The sequence below is a fragment of the Terrapene carolina genome, unplaced genomic scaffold (assembly GCF_002925995.2).
Source record: "Terrapene carolina triunguis isolate 2854851 unplaced genomic scaffold, T_m_triunguis-2.0 Scaffold95, whole genome shotgun sequence".
NCBI lineage: Eukaryota > Metazoa > Chordata > Testudines > Emydidae > Terrapene > Terrapene triunguis.
The window spans coordinates 31,371,719-31,396,928 of NW_020664446.1; the positions used below are offsets into that span (position 1 = coordinate 31,371,719).

The 25,210-nt window shown below is 41.9% G+C and overlaps 1 protein-coding gene across 2 annotated transcripts in view; it reads left to right on the top strand.

Moving 5' to 3' along the window:
• The first annotated feature begins 1,668 nt into the window (after window positions 1-1,668).
• EXOC6 (exocyst complex component 6) overlaps window positions 1,669-25,210 on the top strand; it is a 185,393-nt gene continuing 161,851 nt past the window's right edge. Inside the window, exon 1 of one of the 2 annotated variants that reach the window (XM_024192625.3) lies at window positions 1,669-1,808. In XM_024192625.3, coding sequence (XP_024048393.1) covers window positions 1,726-1,808 — 83 coding nt within the window. In that variant the 5' untranslated portion in view covers window positions 1,669-1,725. The remainder of the gene's footprint in view (window positions 1,809-25,210) is intronic. The other variant, XM_026650928.2, reaches the window with a different exon arrangement.

The following is a 25,210-nucleotide window of genomic DNA, read 5'->3' on the forward strand; positions in this document are numbered from 1 at the left end:
ACAGAGAAAAATGAAGCAGTTCCCAATGAAAATAAATAAAAAATAATAATAGCGCACCAAAGAAATCTAGAACTAGAAAACTGATCCGGCAGCACCAAAAAAAACCCACTGTCCAACACCTGGATCTTCTTGGATCCAGCTTGTAATGTTTTTATCCCAAATACAAAATTTCTACTAGCTAAAGAGAGAAATGCTGCTAGCTGCTCTAATTCCACTGCAAAATGAAGGCCCTGTTGCATTCTTGGTCAATAGAACCACAAAGACATATATCCAGCATCTGGAGCTTGCTGGATTCTACCATTTTTGGTTGTGACCCACAACGTGTATTGTCAAAATAGACAATGCATGTTTTTATTTCTGCTTGAACAGAAAAATCCAAGTTCCAATAAATCCTGCGGCAAAAGCAACACAAAACCACATATCTGGCACCTAGGTCTTGTTGGGTCTAGCAAATTTTGGCTGTAGGTCTCTAAGTCTACTCCACACTAGCACTTAAAAAATCCAAATACAGGTCTAGATCCAAAACGTCCAGCTCATTCTTTCACCCATCTCCAAAGTTATCATGGCCTCTCGGAAAAACAATTAAATTGGATACACATTTATCTAATTTAAAAAAGATAGCTACACTTGCTGTCTGTTTAGAATATAAAAAGGCCTTGGGATCTAGATGAAAAATGGACCTTGCTGGATTCTGGTCCATATTTTGATTTTTTTAAGTGCTCCTGTTCCAGAGTGTAATAGGGGACCAGATTTTTAAAAGGGCCTAGGAGCAGCTATAAGTGATCTCTTTATGTTGTAGAATTGAGAGATGAATAGCAAAACAAACAAAAAAGAACAACAACAAAACCCAAAACCAAACTGTTGGATTGGGCAACACCTGGGTGTTTACAGCACCTATGCACAAGGATGTATCAGGGTACAGAATTTTTGGTGCAGTAGGAGTGGCCCTGGAATTTATGATGGGGGTGTGTGTGTGTGGGGGGGGGGAGAGGGGTTCCAGCAGAATCCACGTGCTGAAAGGGTGTTTTTGTAGCGTTTGTGTGTTGGGATGTGTGAAGGTCCAAAATTTTTGGTGAAGTAAGAGCCGTTAGACTGGTTCTCAGTTTATGCATTAGAATTTGGTGCTGTGGGCCAAAATTTGGCTAGATCCATCCAGGTGCCGGTGCCTGATTTTTGACGAACTCAAATGTGCCAAGACTGGATTTATATGATCATTTACTATTATGATCTGGCGTGTGCGGGAAGCGTGGCTAGACTTGTTTTCTAGTTTGCTGCTGCATTGGGGAGCTAAGAGCCACACAGACCAGCAGAGTCCTCTTGTGCGATCTAGGCAGACACTCTCTTACCTCTTCCCTCCACACTCTTAACCCTGGACTCCTCTCTCCCGTCTTCCCTTGCCCAATCCTCCTGAGCCCCAGCAGCCCCAGTTCCTTCTCGCTGAATCCCTGCTCCGCCCTCCAGTTCCAGCAACCCCGGCCCCTCTCTGTCCCCCCACCGCCCTCTCAGCTCAGAGTGCGCACGTCTCCCCGCTCCCCTGTACCCCCAGCAGCCGCTGCGGAGCGGGTGGGCTGGGCGCTAGCGGCGGACCCGGCGGGACCCGGCTCTGCAGCTTTCGGGGTGGGGGCGTGGAGCGCAGGAGCCCGGTCCCGGGCCGGCAGCGGCTGCAGCGCCGCCTCCCCAGCGCGTCCCGCAGCGGCGCCGCTGCCTGGTTCCCTCCCACCCAAGATGGCGGAGAGCCTCCCCGAGCATGAGCGGATCCTGCAGGAGATCGAGAGCACGGACACGGCCTGCGTGGGGCCCACCCTGCGGTGAGGGACAGGGACCAGGGCCAGGAGGCGGGTGGGGGTCTGCAGATGGCGAGGGGCTTCCCGCCCGGCGAGACCCAGGGGCTGGGCCGGGCCCTCGCACTGACAGCTCCGCCCCAGAGACACCGAGTCTCCGGCAAGTGCTGTGCGGGGCGCAGCCCTTTGAGGGTTCGCCGCCGCTGAGCCTCGGGGCCCGCTCGGGGGCGTCTTGCCCGCCCCTCTGTTCACAAAGCCCCCACTCCCCCTCCAGCTCCCGGCGGGGCCCTGCTCGGAGCGCTGCACCCCGGCCAGTCTGAACGGCCTCCGGCCTTGGAGGGAAGGGGCGCGCCCCAGCGTGGAGCATCCCCTGCTGCCCCGTGTTACCGGGGCCTGGCCGGAGCCGCGGGAGCTGACAGGGGGAAGGCGCTGGCGAAGGCAGCTAGAGCACGGGGACCCCAGCACGTTCAGGACTCGCTGGACCAGCTGGTTATTGTACCAGCACGGGACAGGCACCCCTGGAGGGCCTGGGCACTGCACCCCTCGTAGACACTCTGCAGATCCGTGCACGTACGCTTCCCATAACCGACAGCATCAGCCTGACTCCGTTTTTTTTCCCCTGTGGGGAGAGGGGACTAACTTGTCACGTTCCCTCCCCACTCCTGGCCGGGGCAGCGTTGGTTCTGGTGCAGAAGGCGGTCAAGATTTGTCTAAAGTTAACGTGCTCTGCATGGGAGGAAGGGCACCAAATGAGGCTTCAGTTGTTGGTGTTTGTATTTGGGAGCTGTCAAAGGCGGTGGGTGTGGCTGGCTGCTGGTTTCCTCATTGGCTTTGGGATTCGGGATGCTCCCTTTGAAGTGGTGTCAGCCTCTCCATCCCGTTTCAGATCTTAGCTTTTCTTACTATCTTCGAGTCCGTGGTTGACAAGTGGCCACAGGGTAAAATTCCAAACATGCTGTGAAACCTATCCTGGGTGCTTGATGTAGTAAGGAGCACCAATACTCCACTCCACATTTAAGATTGAAGTTAGTTTCTCCACTATCAGAGGGGTAGCCGTGTTAGTCTGGATCTGTAAAAGGTGACAAAGAGTCCTGTGGCACCTTATAGACTAACAGACGTATTGTCTATAAGGTGCCACAGGACTCTTTGTCGCTTTCCCCACTATGAAACTAGTTGTTAATCTCCTCTAACTTCACCCAAGTGAAACTGATTCCCCTGAAATGTTGCCACATCTCATGCCTTGGCAGATTTTTTTCTGGTAGCTTGATAACATTCAGAAAATTTTTGACTCATCATAATTTCAAAATTATTTTTACAGCTGTCATATCTCTCAGGTGGTTCTGCCTGCAAACTTCAAATAGGTCTTGTTTTCTTGGCCTTGTTGAGGAGAAATGTCTTTAGTACTTTTGTGGAGGGGGAACAGTCTAGGCTTTGTTGCAACTGCTAGTCTGCTGGTAGTAGAAAGGGTGTCACACAGACAGGCAGGTATTCAGGATATGGAGAGAATGTGGGGGACCAGGAGGGACATGGCCTGCCTGGAGCTTAACTTCCTGATCTGTGAATGAGGGAATCCAAGATTGCTGGGAGGAAGGGGAACCTGGAACGGGGCAGGAGACTTGTCAAAACATATAAGGGGTGAGTATGAGGGTACGTGTGATCTCTGGTGGAAGACATATCGGATGTGTGTGCAGGGAACTGAGGAGGCATAGAAGAGTGTGTGCAGGGGACCATGTTGAAACATGGAGGGGAGTAGGTGGTGGTGGGTGAGAGAGAAAAGTGCATAATGGGATGCAGAGAACTGGAGGGCTTGAAAAGGAGCAGGGGAGTTGGGGGTCATGGTTGAGGTGCACAGAGGACCTGTGAGAAGCCCAGATAGGGGATATACAGGGGATCAGGGTGAGGTATGGACGAGGGGATGGAGAGAACTGGGGACAAAGAAAGAAAGGTACAGGGAATCAGGGAGAACCAAAGAGGGGATAAGGAAAGGTTGACTCTCCTATCCATGTTAAATACCTAATATTTTCAAAATATAAACATGTAAATGTTTGAAGTTTTCTCTGTGGGTAAAAGTTCTCCCACCTTTCTCCATGCATATTTTATGGATTTGCTCATGTCTTCAAAAGAGAAGCTTTGCTTTGGTAGGTCTGATAAGTTCTGTACGAGGAGGGCATCCTTATACACTAGCCTGATTTAGACTTGTTGTGCTCATTCACAAACAAAAACTTGGCAAAACAAGAATTAAGGTTGACATAATAATAATAATAATTAATAATTAATTAATAATGCCTAACTCTTATACAGCACTTTTCATCAGTAGATCTGACAGTACTTTACAAAGGAGGTAAGTTTTACAGAGGGAGAAATATTTCAAAGGCGTTCAGCCAACACCCAAAGGTATTACACTCCCTTTGCAAAAATGTACACCTTTTAAAAACAAACTACATTTAAAGTTCTGGAAATGAATAGTTAAGGGATCCAGCTGGTTCCCAACTGCTGTTTTGTAATGCATCATTCATTATTATCTGCACAACTTACACTGGACCAACCTTACCCCTCGCCCCCCAAAATGATTTGACCTAGATTTCAAACCAGATAGACGATTGGTAATATTTAGGTATTAGAATTTTTACTTGAATTTAAATAAATTATTAAATAGCCTCAGTTCTACCTGAAGCCCATGGTTCCTCTCCTTTGAATTTAGAGACAGAGGCATTCCTCTCATGGATTAGTAACTGATTGAAAGACGGGAAACAAAGGGTAGGAATAAATGGTCAGTTTTCACAGTGGAGAGAGGTGAACAGTGCAGTCCCCCAAGGATCTGTACTGGGACCTGTGTTGTTCAGCATTATTCATTAATAATCTGGAAAAAGAGGGTTAACAGTGAAGTAGTAAAGTGTGCATATGACACAAAAATAACAGGAGTACTTGTGGCACCTTAGAGACTAACAAATTTATTAGAGCATAAGCTTTCGTGGGCTACAACCCACTTCTTCGGATGCATATAGTGGAACTGGGAAAGGTTCAGAGAAGGCAACAAAGAGATCAAAGGTATGAAATGACTTCTATGCAAGGAGAGACTAAAAGATTAGGGCTGTTCATCTTAGAAAAGAGACAACTAAGGGGATATGATAGAGATCTATAAAATCATGAATGGTGTGGAAAAAAATCAATACAGAAGTGTTATTTATCCTTTCACACAATACAAAAAACAGAGGTCACTCAATGAAATTAATAGGCAGCAGATTTGATACAAACAAGAAGTACTTCTTCACACAACACACAACTAAACTATGGAACCCATTGCCATGGGATGTTGTGATGGCCAAAAGTATAATTGGGTTAAAAAAAGAACTGGGTAAGTTCATGGAGAATAGGTCCATCAATAGCTATTAGCCAAGATGGCCAAGGATGCAGCCCCATACTCGGGGCAGTCCAAACCTCTGACTACCAGAAGCAAGGAGTGGAAGCCAGAGGTGCATCTCACCATAATTGCCCTGTTCTGTTCACTCTTTAAGTTGTGGTATGGACCACTGTTGGAGACAGCATACTGGGCAAGATCAACCATGGTGTGACCCAGTATGGCTGTTCTTATGTTCTCTTTTATTAAAGCAAGAACAAAGCTAAATGTAAAATCAAATGATAGACAATAAAAATAAGAGAATACAAATGAGAATAACTCTGTCTCAATAGTCCAAAATAGAACAAGCTGAACATAGAGCCATGCCTTTAGACAATCATATCAGTAACAATATTTGATTTTAATTTTCCTGCAACAATGAATCCACAGGCCAGATATTAGAGCAACCACATTTTGTCATTGGATAACCACATCTGACATCTTATCTGCCCATAGATGTGATCAGAAAAAAAAAATCCCCAACCTGATTGTTTGTATACCAATGCAATGCTATCATCCCAAGTCTAGTGACAGGCAACTCCAATGCCTATGCTGCTGCTCACTAGACATTCTGCTAAGGCTACAGATATGTGTAGCTAGCTAATGTGTATAAGTAATAAACCATACTCTGAAGGAATTTGAAATCTGCATAATCTGTGAGCATCCGAGTCTCATTCTAAAGGCATTTTTATACAGGTTATGTACTTTCCTTTGAGCAATCCTCTTGAAAGGGCACAGGAATATCTGTGTCTGTTAAGATATTATCACTTGGAGCCCAAGCCTGAAGTCTTTTTTCAGGCAAAATGCCCATTGACTACAATAGGCATTCTGTCTCAGTAAAATCAGGTCCTCACTCTCCATGTCTGTTCCCTAGTACTGGATAGAATATCTTTTCTTTGGAACTTCAATTGCTGAATGAAGGAGACAGGATTCCCTGCCAGTGCCACTGCTACTTCTGCTTCTTATATCCTGTATGTTAATGATGTTTTACTGATGTGGGTGCGACTTGTTCCCTCAGTGGATATCAGTTTTCTTACAGAACATACATATTTCTGAAAGGTCCTTAGCTAATTACCCTGTGTCTCTAGTCCTATTATTTCTGGAACGTCACCCATTTTGATTTTTAAGGTATACAGCAGTGCTACACTCTATCTCCAAAGATCTGTTCAAGAAACTGCAAAAAAACTGGTATTGTGCACATTTGATTTTCCCTTACAGCAGGACAGCTTTGATCTGTTTTATTAGTGCAAAAAAGCCTTAAAGTCTGCTTAGCAAGTCTTAGGAGGATTACCACAGTGTAGTGGGATCCTCAAATAGCATAGAACCAACCTAATGGCTCCTACACCCATCCCTGCTCCTCAGAGTCAGTGCAAGTAATGTGATTAGAAGAAAGGGGGCATGGCAGTGGTGACCCTGCATCTAGTGACCTCCAGCTGCTGTAATAACCCCTTTGGGTTGTTGGCACAAGTTGGAGCAGCCTAGAAACTACCAGAATCTACTTTAACTTGCACAAAAGAACCAAATTGGTGCAGAGTGGCCTCAAGATCAAGGGATCAAAGGTTGCCTAAAACCATCTTTGCACTCTCTTTCTTAACTTGTGATGAACGCTCCTTAGCTGCAGCTGAGTATCAGCAACCACAGTGTACATGTCATATTCATTGAACAGCCAATTCTACTGTACAGAACACTATGCAAACCCTATAGATTTTACAAAGTACATAGCATTTCTTTGTCAAAACATCATCATCTCTATAGAATGTCCATGACCAGTCCTTCTTTCATGTCATATTATGAAACTGAAAGTACAATGTGTTGACAAAAGGCAGGACAATTTATAGACTTCAGTAAGATAATTTGCAAATGCAGTAATATTGTAGAATTCACGTGTACCTCAGATTAAGAAGACATCCATCCACAGTGACATTTGTACATTCATCTGTATTAAACTATTGCCTCTTTCGAATCAGGGACTGGCTGCTCCCTTCCTCACAATAGCCAGTATTAGGAAGGCTCTGAGATTGGAGAGGGGAAGAAAAGAAGCTTTGTCTTCCTTCTAGCAGACAGAGGCTGCAGATTTCAGAGAGCTGTTAGCAAGAGGCTGATACCAAAAATCCTAGCCCAAAGAGGGTCCAAGGATAGCACCGTGGAAAGGACCCAGAACCCTCCATTTTCCCAGGGTAGAGAGGGGAGTAGGACTAGACTTCTCACCAGGACACTGTCCCAAACCTCACTGGAATTGCTATCCTCATTTTTTAGTAGTCCAAGTTTTGTCTTCTGATTAGTTGGCGTGGTAATTTTTTCAAGTGCTGTACATAATGTATTGTGGAATATAGCACACAAAGTGGATGTATCATCAAGGGGAGAGGGTGTGAAGGAAAAGGTTGTCTATACTGCCTGAATATGTTAAAAATCTTAAAGTTTATAGCTAAAGTTTATAGACAGTCATTTATTTTAAAAAAATTCAAACTGTTACCAAACATTACAACAACAAAAAACCCAAAACAAACTGCAAAAACTCAAGCGTGACACGAGACATTGTCAAGACAGCCTTCTTTCACTCTGCTGTGCTTCACTAGGTTTTCCATTTTGGCCAACATCTCATAGTCCGCAGATATACTCTCCTCAGAAGCCCACAACCTGAAAACTGAACATCCCTTCTGAACTGGCCTTGTATACCTTCTTCCCAAAAAGAGGTTGGCTTGAAGATGACTTGTAAAGGAGTTTTTAAAAATTGTGCTTTTGTCCTTTAAAAAAAAAATTCTTCAAAGAGGGCCTGAAAGTTTTTTTTTAAAGAAAATGTTTAAAGTATTTTTCTGTTTGTTTTTATACCTTAGAAGTATTAGGAATTCAGAGTCTGGTCTTCTTTGATTTTGGGAAGACTACTGGGAGGCATTGGGGATATTTATTGTGAGCCTTAACACTAAGGGAAAGGGTGAGGATGATGGAATTTTAACAAAGATTTCTATTAGCCAAAATTTTAATTGGTCATTTAAGTTAAATAGGTGTTAACAAAACAAAGTTTTTATATACCTTTACAAACCTTTTCCTGCTTGGTCTACACACAAAGTGGCAGCTGTTTAAACAAAGGTGTGTTTTTAAATCAAGTTACATTGGTTTAACTTGCATCGATAAATATACAGATGCTAGCTAAACCAATTAAGTGTGCCCACACAGGGTTTTTAAAAAAGATTTCAGTTAAACAGGTGCAGCATCTGTTTTTACACAGAGGCCTTATATAGGCCTTAGTAGTTCAGTGTTCATTCTTTTGTGATAACCACTATTTCACTAGTTCCCTGCTCATCCAACCTAGACAGGACCTAATGCCTATCTATTAGAAGACCACTGTGCCTATGCAAAGTCACTTGCAGGATCTGGGCCTTATATTGTTTGTCTTTTACACACACTATATCCTAAAACATTTTACTCCAGTTCCATTTGATATTTTCTGTTGCCATTACAAATAGTACAACCGTTGCCACTCTGTCGTAACGCCGAAAAACTTGACCTTCATAGAGGAAATTAAACAAGTGTTAATAATGAGGAAGTTTGAAGTGTGGTTCCATGCCTTCCAGTTGATACTCCCAAAATAATAATTCTGTAAAGAAAGTAATAAAACATTAAAAAACTGTGTAAAGTCTAGCAATGAAGAGTTAACAATCTTGCCAGTTCCCATCTGCCATATAGTCTTCCTCATTCACAGCCACCCTACTTTATTTGCATTACCCACTCAACCCTTTTCTTTTGCTTTGTAATGGAAAGACATTACTGGATGTTACTTTTATAGGTAATACATGTAACAAAGATTGCAGAAAGAATACAGTCCCTATGTACTCTAAATCATAGGAACTGTCAGAGTTCTAAAAGTTTTTCAACAGTGTAATGTGTTGGTGGATTGGAAGGATATTTTTATGAACATGGAATGACTGATGTTATGAAATCTGGTGATTAAATGGTGTGGTAGGATTATGAAAGTGTATATATAGGACTTGCAAGTTTGTATTTTTTATCTATATTGTGTAGCAATTTTGCAAATGTAGATTTTTTTTGTAGAGAATAATGTTGCATTATATGTTAGTAATTTAGTTTACTTGAAATGGGTCCCTTGATTTGGGTATGGGATTTTATAATTTCCTTATAATATGATATTTTAAACTTTGCATACCAATTTGCAAATCTAATCCTGTATTAGTGCTGCCTTCTGTTGGTCTGAGTGCTCACTGTTATTGTGTCCATAAATATGTTTTGTTCCTAGTCCCCCCTTCAAGCTAGAAGGAGCTGGAAAAGTGTCTTATACCTGGGCTCTTAACTTGTGTTTGGATCAAATCCTGGAGTGTGCTTTGCTGCAGATACAGGCATCAATTTGTTTTGATTAAATTATTTGTGGTAAGCTTATGTTTTGCCACTGCAATGCTGCAGGACGATGAGAATAGTATTTCCACTGAGAATAATATATCCCTAAAGACAGGTGGCTTGGTCATTAGTGCATGTATATGTGTAACAATGCTTTTGTTATTTGTTGTAAATTTGATGGTATTTAAATTGAGAGGTAGCCACTCAGGTAAGGCATCTCCTATCTGTATAAAGTGGTCTTGCAGACTCAATTTGTACATCGCATAATAGGTCAATAATTTTTTTTATCACTAGGCCACTTAGTAGAGTCAAAGCACATGAGAATAGTGTCCATAGTGGCCTGGTGAATCTGGAATTAATATGTTCAATGGTAGCTTCAAGCATGCAAGTCCAATTTTTCTTCACTTTGTCTCTAAAGAACCAGAAATGTTTGCCTCTTCAAATTTGCCATCTGTAGTGATAAATTTTCAGATGTCTGGGCCAGGATTGACTTTCATTACTGTGAGTTCCAGCATAGCACTTTTCTAGCTTTTTCAAAGGCTCAAACATTTCATGGTTAATTGCATTTTTATTTCATTTCTTGTTGCAAGAGAGACTTCAGTCACAATGCTGAGTAAGTCTATCATGAAAGACATGTCCACAGATTAGACTATGTTGATCACCTTAAAAGCGCCCCTAACTTGGGCTATATCAGCCTCTAACTTGGTCCACTCAATATGTTCCAAATGGGTGACATTTTTTGATCACTGCCTTCAGAACTCTGACCTGACTTGCAACCCGGGAACTTGTTGGATTCTTCTGAAATATCTCATTGTAACTTCAGAGGCATCAGCAAGAGCTCAGAGTTGTTACCGTGCTTTGGGACTTAAATAGTAAAATCTGAATATGTCTTTCAAAACACATTCAAACTTTTAAGAAAATAGGGATAAACTTTTTACAACATCACTGATGAATATCTCATCTAAATATCTCATCTGCACATCGTTTGAACAACTCATTCACTGTTGCATCATCTACATTTAGACAAGCCAGTTTTTATTTGAACTCTTCTTTGCTATTTTGTTCCTAATGCTGATTTTATTTCCTATATGATACCATTAGCCATCCCACGTTATGGGTCTTTTATGACCAAAAAGAATACACAGTTTCCCATCCTGCACAAATCTGATGTGCTCTGACACTTGCCTACCTACAGACCTGTCAGTGAATGCACTAACCAGCAAAGTAGTAAGTGTAGCTTTCTATGTGTTTCTGAGACATTTCTGTAAGAGACTTTGCAGTTACCTCTATACTTTCACTGCGTGAATGTCAATGTAATTTGGTTCAAGATAAGGCTATTTTTGACCTGTAAGTTAGAGTATTTCACAATCTCTAAAACGGAAATCATGTCCAGTGACTGTAAGTGCTGCTAAAAAAGGCCGCAAACTGTTGAATCTCTTCATGTTGCATTTTATGGAACAGTGTACTAATAAGAAAACACATTTTCTTCCTCCATGCTTTTCACATAAGCAGCAGAGCATGCTGTATACATAGGGAATCACTTCTGAAGGCCTTATACCCATCTGTAAAAAGACTACATATACAAATTTTATGATTTCTGCAAACAATAGACTATTTAATCTCTATGACACAAACCCCATGGACACTTAGCTTTTCATGGATTCTGGGAGGTGCTTTATGTCACATTATGTCCCATAGTCCTTCCTTGGGAGGAAGAATGGTCTATTGGATAGAGCACTGGTCTGGGAGTTAGGAGACCTGGATTCTAGCCTTGGTTCTGCCATTGATGTGCTGTATGAACTCAGGCAAGTCACTTCACTTCTCTGTGCCTCTGTTTTTCCCCTCCTGCCCTTTGTCTGTCTTGGCTATTTAGAGTGCACTCTTATTGAGCAGGGACTCTATATCTTTGTACAGAGCAGAGCACAATGGGCCCTAGTCTTGGTTGGAGCCTCTAACCATTACTATAATATAAATAAATATCAGCATTCTCTTCTTTTCCATGTGCTTTATGCTTACTTGGTCCAGAGCATTCAGCATCACCATCAACCGATTAACCCCCACCCTGGTCCAAAAAAGAAACCCACCACAACAACAATGTAGTGGTGTAATGTGTCCCATGTTTCTGAAACTTTTTTAAATCAACCATGTCCATCATGTTCATAGTTCTTGTACAGATGTGTTTAAAATAGCATAAAGGATTTATTTGCAAATGGAACTGCTTGGTGGCAGCAGAAGCTAAATTTGTAATTGCAAGGCTGTAACATAGTATTAGAGGGCTAACTCCTTCCAAAAATCAAATTAAACTTCTGCAGCAAGTAATCAAATTATATTGCATTGTAATACATGGCCAGTTCTGGCTCAGTAGCTTGCCTTTATGGCTACTACCTGACTATATCTGAAAAACCTAACCCTAATTCTTGTCACCGCAGACCTGAGATAAGAGTGTTTGACAACACATTCACACTGAGGCTCTGCTCATGCATTTCTCTTTGGTCTTGCTTCCTTCTCCCAAGGAACAGAGGGTCCTGTGGCACCTTTAAGACTAACAGAAGTATTGGGAGCATAAGCTTTCGTGGGTAAGAACTTCACTTCTTCAGATGCAAGTAAAGGAATTACTTTTGTGGCTGGCATCAATTATGTCCTGGCCAAGAAGGAGTTAATAGTCTATCTTGGAGGCAGCTAATAGTCTATCTTGAAATCCTTACTGCACCCCAGCCTTTGCCAGTAAAATAAAGTCTGGAGGAAACTAATACTCCAGCTGAGGGAATAATAAGGAAGGAAACAAGTTTTAGAATTCAGCTGCCCTGATGGAAAAATCTGGAACTTGAGGTAGAGGACCAAGGAGGTAGGTTGAACTGCTCTAAGAACCTGCAGAGAAGGTTGTGACTTATTTATTGTTCATTCATTTGTCAAAATAAAGGCAAACTTCAGGAAAGGTGTTGAGTTTCGACCCTACACAGGACATTTGGGTTGTATTTTAGGTGGGAAAGTTACCTGCTCACAAATTTCACTGATTGCAAATATTGCAGTCCTCACAGACAACAGAGATATCTAAATGCATGTGCTCTAGTAACTCGATATACTGGGGCATGTCATATGAGACATTTCAACCTTATAAGGAAAACCCCATGTTTTTAAATGAAGTGTTTTATAATAAATATTTAAAAAAACAAACAAATATATTGGAAATCTGTGGAAACTTCAGCATTGTTATGGCAATAGATGGCTATGAGCTTACATCATGGGATGCAAACTTTCCTACAGATAGATTGTGAAGAAGAGAGTATATTTGTAGCTGTGTTGGTCCCAGGGTATTAGAGAGACAGAGTGGGTGAGGTAATATCTTTTATTGAACCAGTTTCTGTTTGTGAGAGAGACAAGCTTTCGAGTCACGCAGAGCTCTTCTTCAGGTCTGGGAAAGGTAATCCTAGAATCACAATAAAATGCAAGGTGGAACAGATTGTTTAGCATAAGTAGTTAGCATATATTGTAAGGAACCATTAAAGTTAACACCTCTGCAGTCATAAAAAGGGGGATAGTGGGTTACAGATTGTTGTTAATTAAGCCGTAAGTCCAGTGTCTCTGATCAGTCCATGGTTGTTGTTGTCTAGCAGAGTGAGGAATTTAAGCTCCTAGGCTCATTTTTTGAAAGTGTTGTGCAGGTTTCTTTTGAGGATGAGGACTGATAGGTCAGATATAGAGTGATTGCTTTATGAAAAGTGTTCAGCCGTAGGTGATAGGATGTTTTTGTCTTTTATCATTTTCCTGTGAGAGTTAATTTGAGAGAGTAGTGATTGTCTGTTTGGTTTTACCCACATAGTTGTTATTGGGGCATTTAGTACCCTGGCTGAGGTACACCACATGTTGTGATAGACATGTGTAGGATCCCTGGCTCTTGAAAGCTTTGTAATGGGGGTGTTGATCACTGTAGCAGTGGAGATATATCTGCAGGTTTTGCATTGTTGTTCTGGCAGGGTCTGGTGATGCTTTGAGTTGTTGTGTCCTGGTCTGTGGAAGCTTGCTTCTGATGATGAGCTTGGAGAGGTCAGGGGTGTTGTTTGAAAGCCAGAAGTAGGGCTTCAGGAAATATTTCTTTCAGGTTGAGGTCCCCATCGAGTATGGGTTGTAGATGCTTGATGATACCACATCATATGGGTTCCAGTGTGGGGCGGCAGGTGACAACCAGGGGTGTGTGATTGGAGGGGGTTTTATTTTTGTATTGAAGCAGGTTCTCTTGGGTTATTTGGGTGGCCCAATCCATGATGCGATCTACTTCTCTGGTGGAGTGTCCTTGTTCGGTGAAGGTTGTTTTAAGTATGTTAAGCATATCCTGGACTTTATCCTCAGAGCATACTCTGTGGTATCTGAGTGCCTAGATGTCGGTGTGTTTGGGGTGGTTACAGGGTCTATGAAGGTAGGTGTGATGATCTGTGGGTTTCTTGTATATGGTTGTCTGTAGGGTTCCATTGTTGAAAAGCTGATCGTGATGTCCAGGAAGTTGATGCTAGTGTGGGAGTGTTCCAGAGAGAGTATAATGGATAGGTGGTGTGGTGAAAATCTATGAAGGAGTTTAAGCTGTGTGTCCAAAGGAGGAAAATATCATCAAGGTATATCATTGGTATTGTGTTGCATCACTACTCTGTGTGTGTGTATGTGTGTAACTAAAAATATATGGATTAACCCTGTAAAGCCACCTAGTAGTGCAAACTTTTATTTGTATACGAATCCAGTACTTCTGATATTGAATGTGGTTTGGGTTGTAGTCTATGGAACTAACTGGTGAAGATGTTGCTTTATGAACTTTGCTTTCTAGTATCTATGATTACAGGATCTTCCCAGCTACCTCCATTATGTGAACATATGTATTCAAAACAGGGGGAAAACTTTGTTCTTGTTTACATGCATGAAGCTTCTGCTGAAATTAGGGGGAGTTCCACAGAAGCATATTTTTTTCTAGTGTCTTTTATTGTTGCATCAGTACAGCAGGAAATTAAAAAAGTAGTGCAGTGCTTGTTTTTCAATCTCTCGTTTCATACATCACTTAGTAGCACAAAAGCTTAGCAGGAAGAGACATCTCCTTGGTCAGCAATGTAAAAACAGGAAGGAGGAAGTCTATTGCAAATCTGGGTTTACTGATTATCAGTTCATGTTTCGCTACAGAGGATGTCCATTAACAGCCATCAGCGTGATACATTGCTTATCCAGAGTGAACAATGTCTGCTGTAGTGTCACTACTACAGAATATTGACCCTGGTTATAGGAAGTAATGTTAACTAACAAACTGTACTCAGCCCTTTCCTGCTCATAGAAACAGGATACTATTAGTGAGAACAATTCACAGAAATTGTACATACAGGAAAACAAGGCAAGTAAAGCATAACGGCTAAGCGAAAATTAATAAAATCGTTTTTGTGATTTGGCCTTAGCTTGAGTTCTGCATTGTTCTGGTGTATAATGTGATCTTTTAAATAGAATAGTGACATGTATTTATAAATAAGGATGGCAGAATTGGGCCCTTAGGTAGTGTGTGGCAGTAGAACGTCTGGTTAGTTATTAAGAAATGTGCTTATTAGAATAACTTTTGTTGAATTACAGGAAACAGCTGGTCATTATTTTATAAAGCATTTTAAGGGTGTATGCAGCAAACTACATAAAATTACTTCATGGAAAAAAATAACACAAAGTTTGCAGTTTCTGTAAACACAGAATATCTTTGTATATTATAGGACAAAGGAAATTGCAGTGTTTCCTGTGAAATTGGCGTTTAAAATTAATGTGTGATACAGTATCACATTAGTGACACTACAGTTGTGTTTGCGATGGCATTTCCATCCTAAGGCCCTGATCCTGCATTGTGATTGCAATGGGATCTCTGTTAGGGCAGATTACTGTGCCTGCACTGAGCCCCGCTGAAGTCACAGTACAAGACTGGGGTCTAAATGGCTTTATTTTATAGCTTACTCAAAATGAAACTTCAGCTTTTTCTCAAATGAGAAGATGTGTATATGTGTCTGTAGTTTATACAAATCCATTTGGCCATTTTTTGTGATGTGCATGTAGAGGTGTTGAGTGTCATGAAGAGCCTCTGTAGCTTTCATGCAAAATTGCTTCATGCCAGGAGAAGTTACTGACAGTAGAAAATACCATATTGAACATGCACAGTGTGTTAAATAATTGTTTTCTTTTTAAAATTTCACTTTGAAAATGACTGTAAAAATGTAACCATGAAGTTCCTTGTTTGTCTGTGACTTCTGTATCAAAATGATCAGTTTGAGCTTTTAAAAAATGTTTTTTCCTAACTTTCAGCATTGGAACTCTATTTGAGGAGTTGCAAGCAGTTTGGAGGACAGAATTAGAATTCAAAATGACCTTGGCAAATGGGTGAATTGGTATGAATTCAACAATATGAAATTCAATAAAGTGCAAAGTATAGGGTTGCCAACTCTGACTGAAGCTATTCCAGGAGATTTTTTCCCCCCAACATGACATAATGTCATTTTCTTAAAATATCCTATTAAAATCTCCTGGATTGCTTTCAGTAGTCACCGGGAGATCGATGCCGATTCCGGGAGGCTCCAGGCCAAATCTGGAGGGTTGGCAACCCTAGCAAAATACTTCACTTAGGAAGGAAAAATCAAATGCACAACTACAAAATGAGGAATAACTGGCTATGCAGTAGTACTGCTGAGAAGGATGTGGGGTTCTAGTGGATCGCAAATATAAGTCTACAATGTGATGCAGCTGAAAAAGTAATATTATTCTAGTGTGTATTAACAGGAGTGTTGTATGTAAGACATGGGAGGTAATTGTCCCTCTCGGCACTGGGGAGGCCTTAGCTATAGTACTGAGTCTAGTTCTGGGCACCACACTTTGGAAAGATGTGGACACATTGGAGACACTCCAGAGGAGAGCAACAAAAATGTTAAAAGGTTTGAAACCCTGACATTTGGGGAAAGGTTAAAAAAACGGCACTGTTTAGTCTTGAGAAAAGAAGACCGGGGGGACGGGGGGGACACGGGACACCTGATAAGTTTTCAAATGTGTTAAGGGCTGTGATAAAGAAGACTGTGATCACTTGATCTCCATGTAAGACAAAAAGTAATGGACTCTGTAGTAAGATGAGGCCCTGAAACATAAACCCTTATCAGAGGCCCAGTATGAGGCCTAAGGCCTGAACCAAAGTACTTTCAGGCATTGCTAAGCAAAAGCTGGGCTGTGAGCCAGAGGCAGGCCCCACTCACAGAAGTTGGTGAGAAGAGGGTTGCTAGAAGCAGGTGCATCCACACATAAGTGCTAATAAGAGGAACTTGTGCCAAGATGGCATCAGAACACTCCACAGAGATAACGAGGAACAAGCAGGTGTATCTTAAAGACAGGTGAAAAGGACAGCATGATGGATAGATCTGTTTGAAACAACATGATCAAAGGGGGGAGACAGCACCCTAATGAGTCAAGGGGCTGTACCTCAATACGTCAGTAGGGATGAGTAATCTGTCCTGTAACTGTATAAAAATAGGTCCTGGAGTGCACATTTTTGTCTGGCCTGGGGGCAGTGGAAAGTCCCGCCACTGAGCCGGTCCATTGCCAGGCGGCACAAATTCGTAGTATGTCTTGTAGAGTCTACGGGAAACTAATACTGTGCTTCGTTTGACAATAAACCTGGCTCAGGTTCCTTCGTACCTTACTAGAGTCTGTGGTCTTTGGGGGGTTCTCTTGGGGTTTGCTGTGTCAGGTATCTGCGCAGAACTGGGGCAGCACACAGAGGGAACACTCACGCAGCCGACTGTTATCATCATCGAACAAGAGCAGAGCACCACACAGCTACTGACAACAGACTCAATCTGCAGCAAGGGAGATTTAGGTTAGATATTTGGAGAAACTTTCTAACTGTAGGGATAGTTAAACACTGGTATAGGCTTCCAAGGGTGGAGGCTTTTAAAACAGGTTGGACAAATACCTGTCAGGGATGGTCTAGGTTTAATTGGTCCTGCCACAGTGCAGGGGGCTGGTGTCTTGGACATGATGATTTCTCGAGGTCCCTTTCAGCCCTATGTGTCTGATTCTGTGAAAGTCATGTCATACATCCCCTACAGTAATAAAAGTTCTACAGTCCAACTTATCCTTTGTTACACATGCACAATCCCATCATCTTCATCGTGTTCAGATGTATGCGATCTCCATTATCTTCACTGTGTTTACATAGATGTAACTGATTGGCCTTAAGTAAATGATTGTCAGTGCACTAGAAGGAATATGTGTATGCAAGTTTTTGAGTTGCTTCATAGATCTTGTGTAATCAGGAAGCGAAAGTCCTCTATGGCAATGCAACTAGCGGGTTTGAAATTTGCAACAGAGGGAAAGGTGTGGAAGGTAGGGCATTACTAATGGAAAGGTCCTACTCTGTCAGCTCCCCTTGCTGCTCAGCTAAAGGTGTAACTGACCCCACTGGTAGTTCATAGATTCTAAGTCATTGTGACCATCTAGTTTGACCTCCTATATCACACAGACAATGTCTAGCTGCCATTTCCAGCCATTGGATCATGTTTACCTTTCTCTGCTAGACTGAATAGCCCATTATTAAATATTTGTTTCCCATATAAGTACTTACTGACTATAATCAAACCCCTTAACCTTTTCTTTGTTAAGATAAATAGATCGAGCTCCTTGAGTCTATCGCTATAAGGTATGTTTTCTACATAAGAATGGCCATACTGGGTCAGACCAAAGGTCCAGCTAGCCCAGTATCTTGTCTTCCAACAGGGTCCAATGCCAAGTGCCCCAGAGGAAATGAACAGAACAGGTAATCATCAAGTGATCCATCCCCTGTCGCTCATTCCCAGCTTCTGGCAAACAGAGGCTAGGAACACCATCCCTGTCCATCCTGGTTAATAGCTATTGATGGACCTATCCTCCATGAACTTATCTAGTTCTTTTTTGAACCCTATTATAGTCTTGGCCTTCACAACATCCTCTGGCAAGGAGTTCCACAGATTGATTGTGCATTGTGTGGAAAAAATACTTCCTTTCGTTTGTTTTAAATTTGCTGCCTGTTAATTTCATTTGGTGACCCCTAGTTCTTGTGTTATGAGAAGGAGTAAATAACACTTCCTTATTTACTTTCTCCACACAGTCATGATTTTACAGACCTCTATCATATCCCCCCTTAATCGTCTCTTTTCCAATCTAAAAAGTCCCAGTCTTTTTAATCTCTCCTCATATGGCAGCCATTCCATACCCTTAATAATTTTTGTTGCCCTTTTCTGAACATTTTTCAGTTCCAATATATCTTTTTTGAGATGGGGCGACCACATCTGCATGCAGTATTCAAGATGTGGACGTACCATGGATTTATATAGAGGCAACATGATATTTTCCGTCTTATTATCTATCCCTTTCTAATCCTTTAATTATTCTTGTGGTTCTTCTCTGAACCCTCTCCAATTTATCAACGTCCTCCTTGAATTGTGGACACCAGAAATGAACACAGTATTCCAGCAGCATTTGCATCAGTGCTATATATAGAGGTAAAATAACCTCTCTACTTGTATTCAAGATTCCCCTCTTCATGCATCCCAAGATCCATTAGCTCTTTTGACCACAGTGTCACACTAGGAGCTCATGTTCAGCTGGTTATCCACCCTTGACCCCCAAATCTTTTTCAGAGTCACAGCTTCCCAGGATTGAGTCCCCCATCTCCTGTAAGTATGGCCTACATTCTTTGTTCCCAGATGTATACATTTACATTTAGCCATATTAAAACCATATTGTTTGCTTGTGGTCAGTTTACCAAGTGATCTAGATTGCTCTGAATCAGTAGCCTGTCCTTGTCATTATTCACCATTCCCCCAATTTTTGTGTTATCTGCAGACTTAGTCAGTGATGCTTTTATGTTTTCTTCCAGGTCATTGATAAAGATATTTAATAGTTTAGGGCCAAGAACTGCAGCACCCCACTGGAAACAGACTCACTAAAAGATGATTCCACATTTACAGTTACATTTTGAGACCTATCAGTTAGTTTTCAATCCATTTAATGTGTGCCATGTTACTTATATATTGATCTAGTTTTTTAAACAAAATGTCATGCAGTACCAAGTCAAATGTCTAACTGAAGTCTAAATATATTACATCCACTCTATTATCTTTATCAACCAAACTTATAATCTCATCAAAAAAGATATCAAGTTAGTTTGACAGGATCTGTTTCCCATAGACCCATGTTGATTTGCATTAATCACATTACCCTCCTTTAATTCCTCTTCTGCTTTAGCCAAGCTTCTTGCACATCCCCCCCCCCAGTATTCTAAGTTCTTTTTCCAGTTTCTCAATACCAGCATCTCAGAGTTCCTCCCGCTAAAATTGTCATCTTAGGGCGGATATTGGGTATATCAATCTTGTTGCTTGTACAGGGAGACTCCTAGCAGTTGTGAGTTTCTCTTTCCTCCCTGCTGCTGCTGCTTTGCTCATGATATCACAGCAGCGCCAACACTCTGCCTCAAACTGGCCAGTAGTGGAAGGGTCTGGAAATCAAGGAATTCCACCTAAAATGAATTAACATTAAAAAAACAAAGTCATAAACAAAAGTTGACCATTGTTGGTCATAGGTAGACACTACTAGCACATCCCATTAGACTTCTGATGTATTCAGGTCTCAGATTTACCTCTCAGTACTATGTTCCAATGAGTACTATTACAATTCTGTACATGGGCACAACCATGTGCAGTTCTTTCTTTCTTTCTTTCTTTCTTTCTTTCTACACACTATCCTAACTCATAAAAGTTAAAATATCATGCATCTTCCAAATTTTCTAAACAGTCCACCAATTCTTAAAGTATACCTTTGCTTCTCCTATTCTGCTGCTGTTAGAACATATAAATACTAATGCTTAGATCCCTAGGAAGGAAGCAGTTCTGTCCAAGAATGAAACATTCCACAGACTCCTAAAGGTGTTTCTCTTTGTGAATGTGAGATACTGTTAAAAATTAAACCAATTGCCCATTTATAAATCTTAAAAGGAATACAAAATTGCAACACTTTTTTTGAACCCTGGAAAGATTTATTATAAATTATTATTTTTGGAGAATTTATAATTTTGTTTATACTTTTTCTAATACGTTTGTCTTGGCAATTATTTTCCACTGGCTCTTGATCATTTAATTTCAGTTGGGAAGTTAGTCTGTCCTATGAATGTTCTTGTTCAGCTGAAAGACTGGAGTTTCTTCCTTTGTAGATTTTATCTTTTTTAAATCAACATCTTTTTGTGTGCAGTCTTCTTTCTAGATTGTGAGAATGATTAGACACCTGAGTCTCTCCACTCCTGCTACAGGCTTCTTAGTAAGACCTTAACACTCAAAGGTGAATTTAGCAGAGACAGAAATAAAGTTGTCCTGTGAATGGCTATAATCTCAACTAAGAGATGTGTTTCTGTTCCTCCTTTGTTTCACAATAGTGGGCAGTACATACTGTCTCTCTCTCTGTTCTTTCCTCTGTATGCCTAACTGATTTTCAGAGTCTCTTCAAATCTCATAACCTCTGTTCTCCTTGGCCTAAGACTTCTAATCTTTTCTTGCTTTAATAAAATCCTAATCCTTTTGCTTCCCACTTTTCATTGTATCTGAAATTTAGTAATTTTAAGAATTGTGTACCCACTACATCCACAGATACTGCCTGTTTGATATATTGTAACTCAAATATATTACATGTAGTTACACTGTAATCAGCTGTAAAGTGATCTGTGATAATGTGTATGAGTGATACTATGCGTGAATGAAGTATATGACAGTTGTCTTGTAATAGCGCAGATGAGCTGAGAAGTGAGTTTTAATCTGCATAGCTTCATTTAGAGTATCTGGAGAAGTGTTGGTAGTTCTATTTGATTAGGTGGGATATTTAACTGAATGTTAACTCTGTAGTGATCAGCCTCTTGTAGCTTTCTTATTATTAGCAATAAGGTATTTTTTGTGTGGAATGATGCCCTCTAGTGTTCCTATAGTGTGTATCAAGCCGTAAAAGATTATGAAAAGTTAAGTGAAAGCTTTTATTGAATATATATACTTTTCACAGCTTGCTGTGCAACAGTTTTCAAAATTAACATCTTTGTCTGCTTTAACAACATTTTTGAATATAGATAAGGAAGTTTTGGTTTAAAAATAACATGCAGATTCCCTTTTAAAACTACAAATATTTATTTGAAAAGTGGCTCCTCCTTCATTTACTTGCTGAGAGCTGACTTTGAGGTTCTGCATTTGTTTCTCTTTCTCTCTCAGCCCAAGTGGTGAGAAGAGATAAGGGCACCAAGGTCCCTTCTACAGTATCATTGTGGTGCCAATGATGAAGAAACTTATCTACCTTTTTGCAGTTCTTTCAAATAAGCTGTCTGTAAAGCGCGTGGCTTTCACAGCTTGCTCCCTGCTCCGCATGTGCCCTCAGGAGGTCCAAAATGACCCCATTCCTCAAGTTGGCTTTCAGCGTTAACTTAAGCAACAAGGAAAACAGGGCTTAAAGTGTGCGGGAGAAGGGGATGAGACCCAGGAGCAAAACGCTGAAAGCTCAAAGAGTCAATGAGGAGCACAGAACACTACCTGAGTTGCTGCCTCCTACAACGCCATGGTCGCTGCTCCCCCATGGGCAGGCGCTGGCCACGTATTGGCCCATCTGCCATCACAAGTGGGTCTGGTGTCTCTGGAGGAGTGGAGCCAAGCCAAGCCTGGGTTGGGAGGTGCAGGAATCTGAGGAGTGGCAGGCAGCAGCTCTGGAGGGCTCCAGCCAGCCAAGTCTGCCCAGCACCTTGTTAGGGATAGGCTCGGAGCTGGGCCAACAGGGAGTGGGAAGTGATGGGAGGTCAGAGGCAGCACCCCGACACAGGCCCTAGCACTCACTGAGAATCCCCACAGAATATCACTGCACCCCCTCCACCAGACATCCCCACCCCCACTATCATGCCACCTCGAGAGAGAGATCCTCACTCCCACTGTCATGGCACCCCCACACCTAGTGAGAGACCCCTACTGTCATTGTATCTCCATCCCCAGAGAGAGATCCCCACCCCCACTGTCATGGTACCCTCACACCCAGAGAGAGACCCCTACTGTACCTCCATCCCCAGAGAGAGATGCCCAACCCCGATGTCAAGGCACTGCCACCATTACTGCACTCCCATCCCCAGAGAGGGACCCCCCAACCCCACTGTTACTGCATCCCATCCTCCAAGAGAGACCCCCAACCCTGCTCACTGCAGCCTCATTCCCATTGCACCCCACCCCTGAGAGAAACCCCCCATCTCCACAAACTGTCACTGCACCCTCAATTCTCTATCTCCAGAGTCCCATAGAGACTCCAAATCCCAGAGACACAGTCAACTCCTCTGATTGTCACTGCACCTCAGACCCCTATCCTCATGGACCCCCAATCCCACTGTCACTGCACCCCAACCCCAGAGAGATATGCCCAAACCCTCTGACTGTCACTGCACCCCAACCGCTGAGACCCTTAATCCCACTGCCACTAAATCCCCAACCCCATTGTCACTTCACTGCCACCCCCAACCCTACTGACTGTCACTGTACCCCAACCGCCTATCTCTAGAGACCCCCCCAACACCACTGAATCTTGAAGCATCCCCAATGCTACTGAATCTCACTGCACTTCTCAGCCTCCTGTCTCACTGCTAGGGACCCACAGTCCCACTGAATTTCACTTCTAACTCGGCCATCTATACCCAGAGAGACCCAACCTCACTGAACCACCCACCTCCCCCAAACTCATAGGACATATTTTGTTTTAAGAATTTGTATGAGGCCTGTTACCTCAGTTAAAAACAATAATATATGAGTATCAATAAAACAGCATATTATTGTTTTTATATATATATGTATAACATAAAATTGTGAATTGTCTGTATCAAATGCATGAAAATTTACTTTAGCTGGGGTTATGATATACCGCCCACATTTTTCAGACAACTTTTAGCACTGAAGAAATTTAAATCTAAAATTAAGCTTTCCCCTGAGTTTGGCTATTCTTAGTGTTTTCCCCTTCAGGACAGTTCTATCCCTGCCTCTAATTCCCTCTGGATTAGAGAGGTATTTTTCTATACATCTGGACTGGCGGCCTACCTGATCTGTTTGCTAGAGTGAGTCTGAAGAATCTCTCTGCATCTCTTCTCATATTGCTAGCACCCGACAACCTGTTATATTTCCAACCCTGAAAAGATTCCTTGATTTCAGCTTTCTTTCTTCATGGATGGACTATTTATCACATCAAATGAAAATGTAAACAGTACCGACCTCTGTCACTGATTCGGAGCACTACTCATAATTAGCTCATTACTCCACTTAATCAATTCCAGATTTGAAACTGAGGAGATGGTCTTATGTTTTCCTCTTGCCAAAAATCAAGTACAAGCCCCTGTTTCATAGCTGCAAAAGTGATAGTTTATCTGAATCCTGTATAATCCACATTTGTGCAAAACTAGGATGTTTCTCACTGACATCCTGTTCAAGGGCCTATAAAAGTAGAGAGCTCTTTACAGCTGCTTCATCGAGAAGTGTATAAATCTATATAATATGTAGGAGGGGTGCAGACTCCTAGCAGCACCCTCTTGCAGCATGGCATTTCACTGGAGTTCCTTGCCTCAGTTTCCCATCATGTTCCTGGAAATAATCCACTCACAAGAGACTTAAAAAAAAATTACTACCCTTTTCTTGGATTCTAATTTATTAAACACAGTCTAGCTTCCTTTAGCCTGCCCCTAGGTCAGAGCCCCACAGTCTTCCTTCCTGGGGCTGTGTGGTTCAAATCCTGGCCTCCCTGGCCTGAGAACTCTCCCCTTTTACACAGTCCTTCTTCTGGGACTTTGTGCTGGCAAAATCCTCCTCTCAGCCAGCTCTCCCTGATTGGGCTTGGAGCTTCCTTTTTGAGTCAAGCTCCCCTCCTCCCCCGCTCTGACCACTCCATTGACCCTTTCCAGGTGGGTCGAACTACCCCAAATACCTATCTGGGCCAGCTGGGGGAGAGGGCAGCCTTAACCTCATTCACTTTACAAGGCTTCTGGTTCCAGGCCCCTTAAGGTGGGCTGGGTTTTCCTGTACCATCCGTCTCCCAGACACTATTCTCTAGAACCATCTTCCTCTCACCCAACATCTGTTTTGGTCATTCCTTCAGCTGTCTTCTGCCTTCCCTTGACACCTGGAATGGGGTAGATGGCTTCTCAGATTACCTCCTGGGGACTTCAAGTGCCAAGACCCCTTTATAGTATACATAAAAAATATAAACTATATTTAAATTGCTCTTACTAGTCCAGGCAGTTTGCCATGTTTCTCTCACTGCCTGCAGTCTCTTACATTTTTCTATTAAAACATGAAGCTTTTTAGAGTGAGAAATCCTGTGAGATGTATATCTTTAGAGAAGAGGTAATTAGGTGTAATTATTATTTTCTGAAAACCTACATGTTCATGGAATACCATTCACTCACCCTCCTCAATAGAAAACTGAGGATCTGTAACTTTCCTAATTTATATAATTTTTTAATTAGCTTTTAAGGGAGTATTTTTGCCTCATAATTGAAAAGAACTAACTATTGGAACACTAGGGACTGCCCAAGTACTTCGGCACACAGTACCAAAGTACTGTGCGATGACGTCTCTGCATGCAACAGCTCAGATCTATCTGGGAGGGTTTCTGC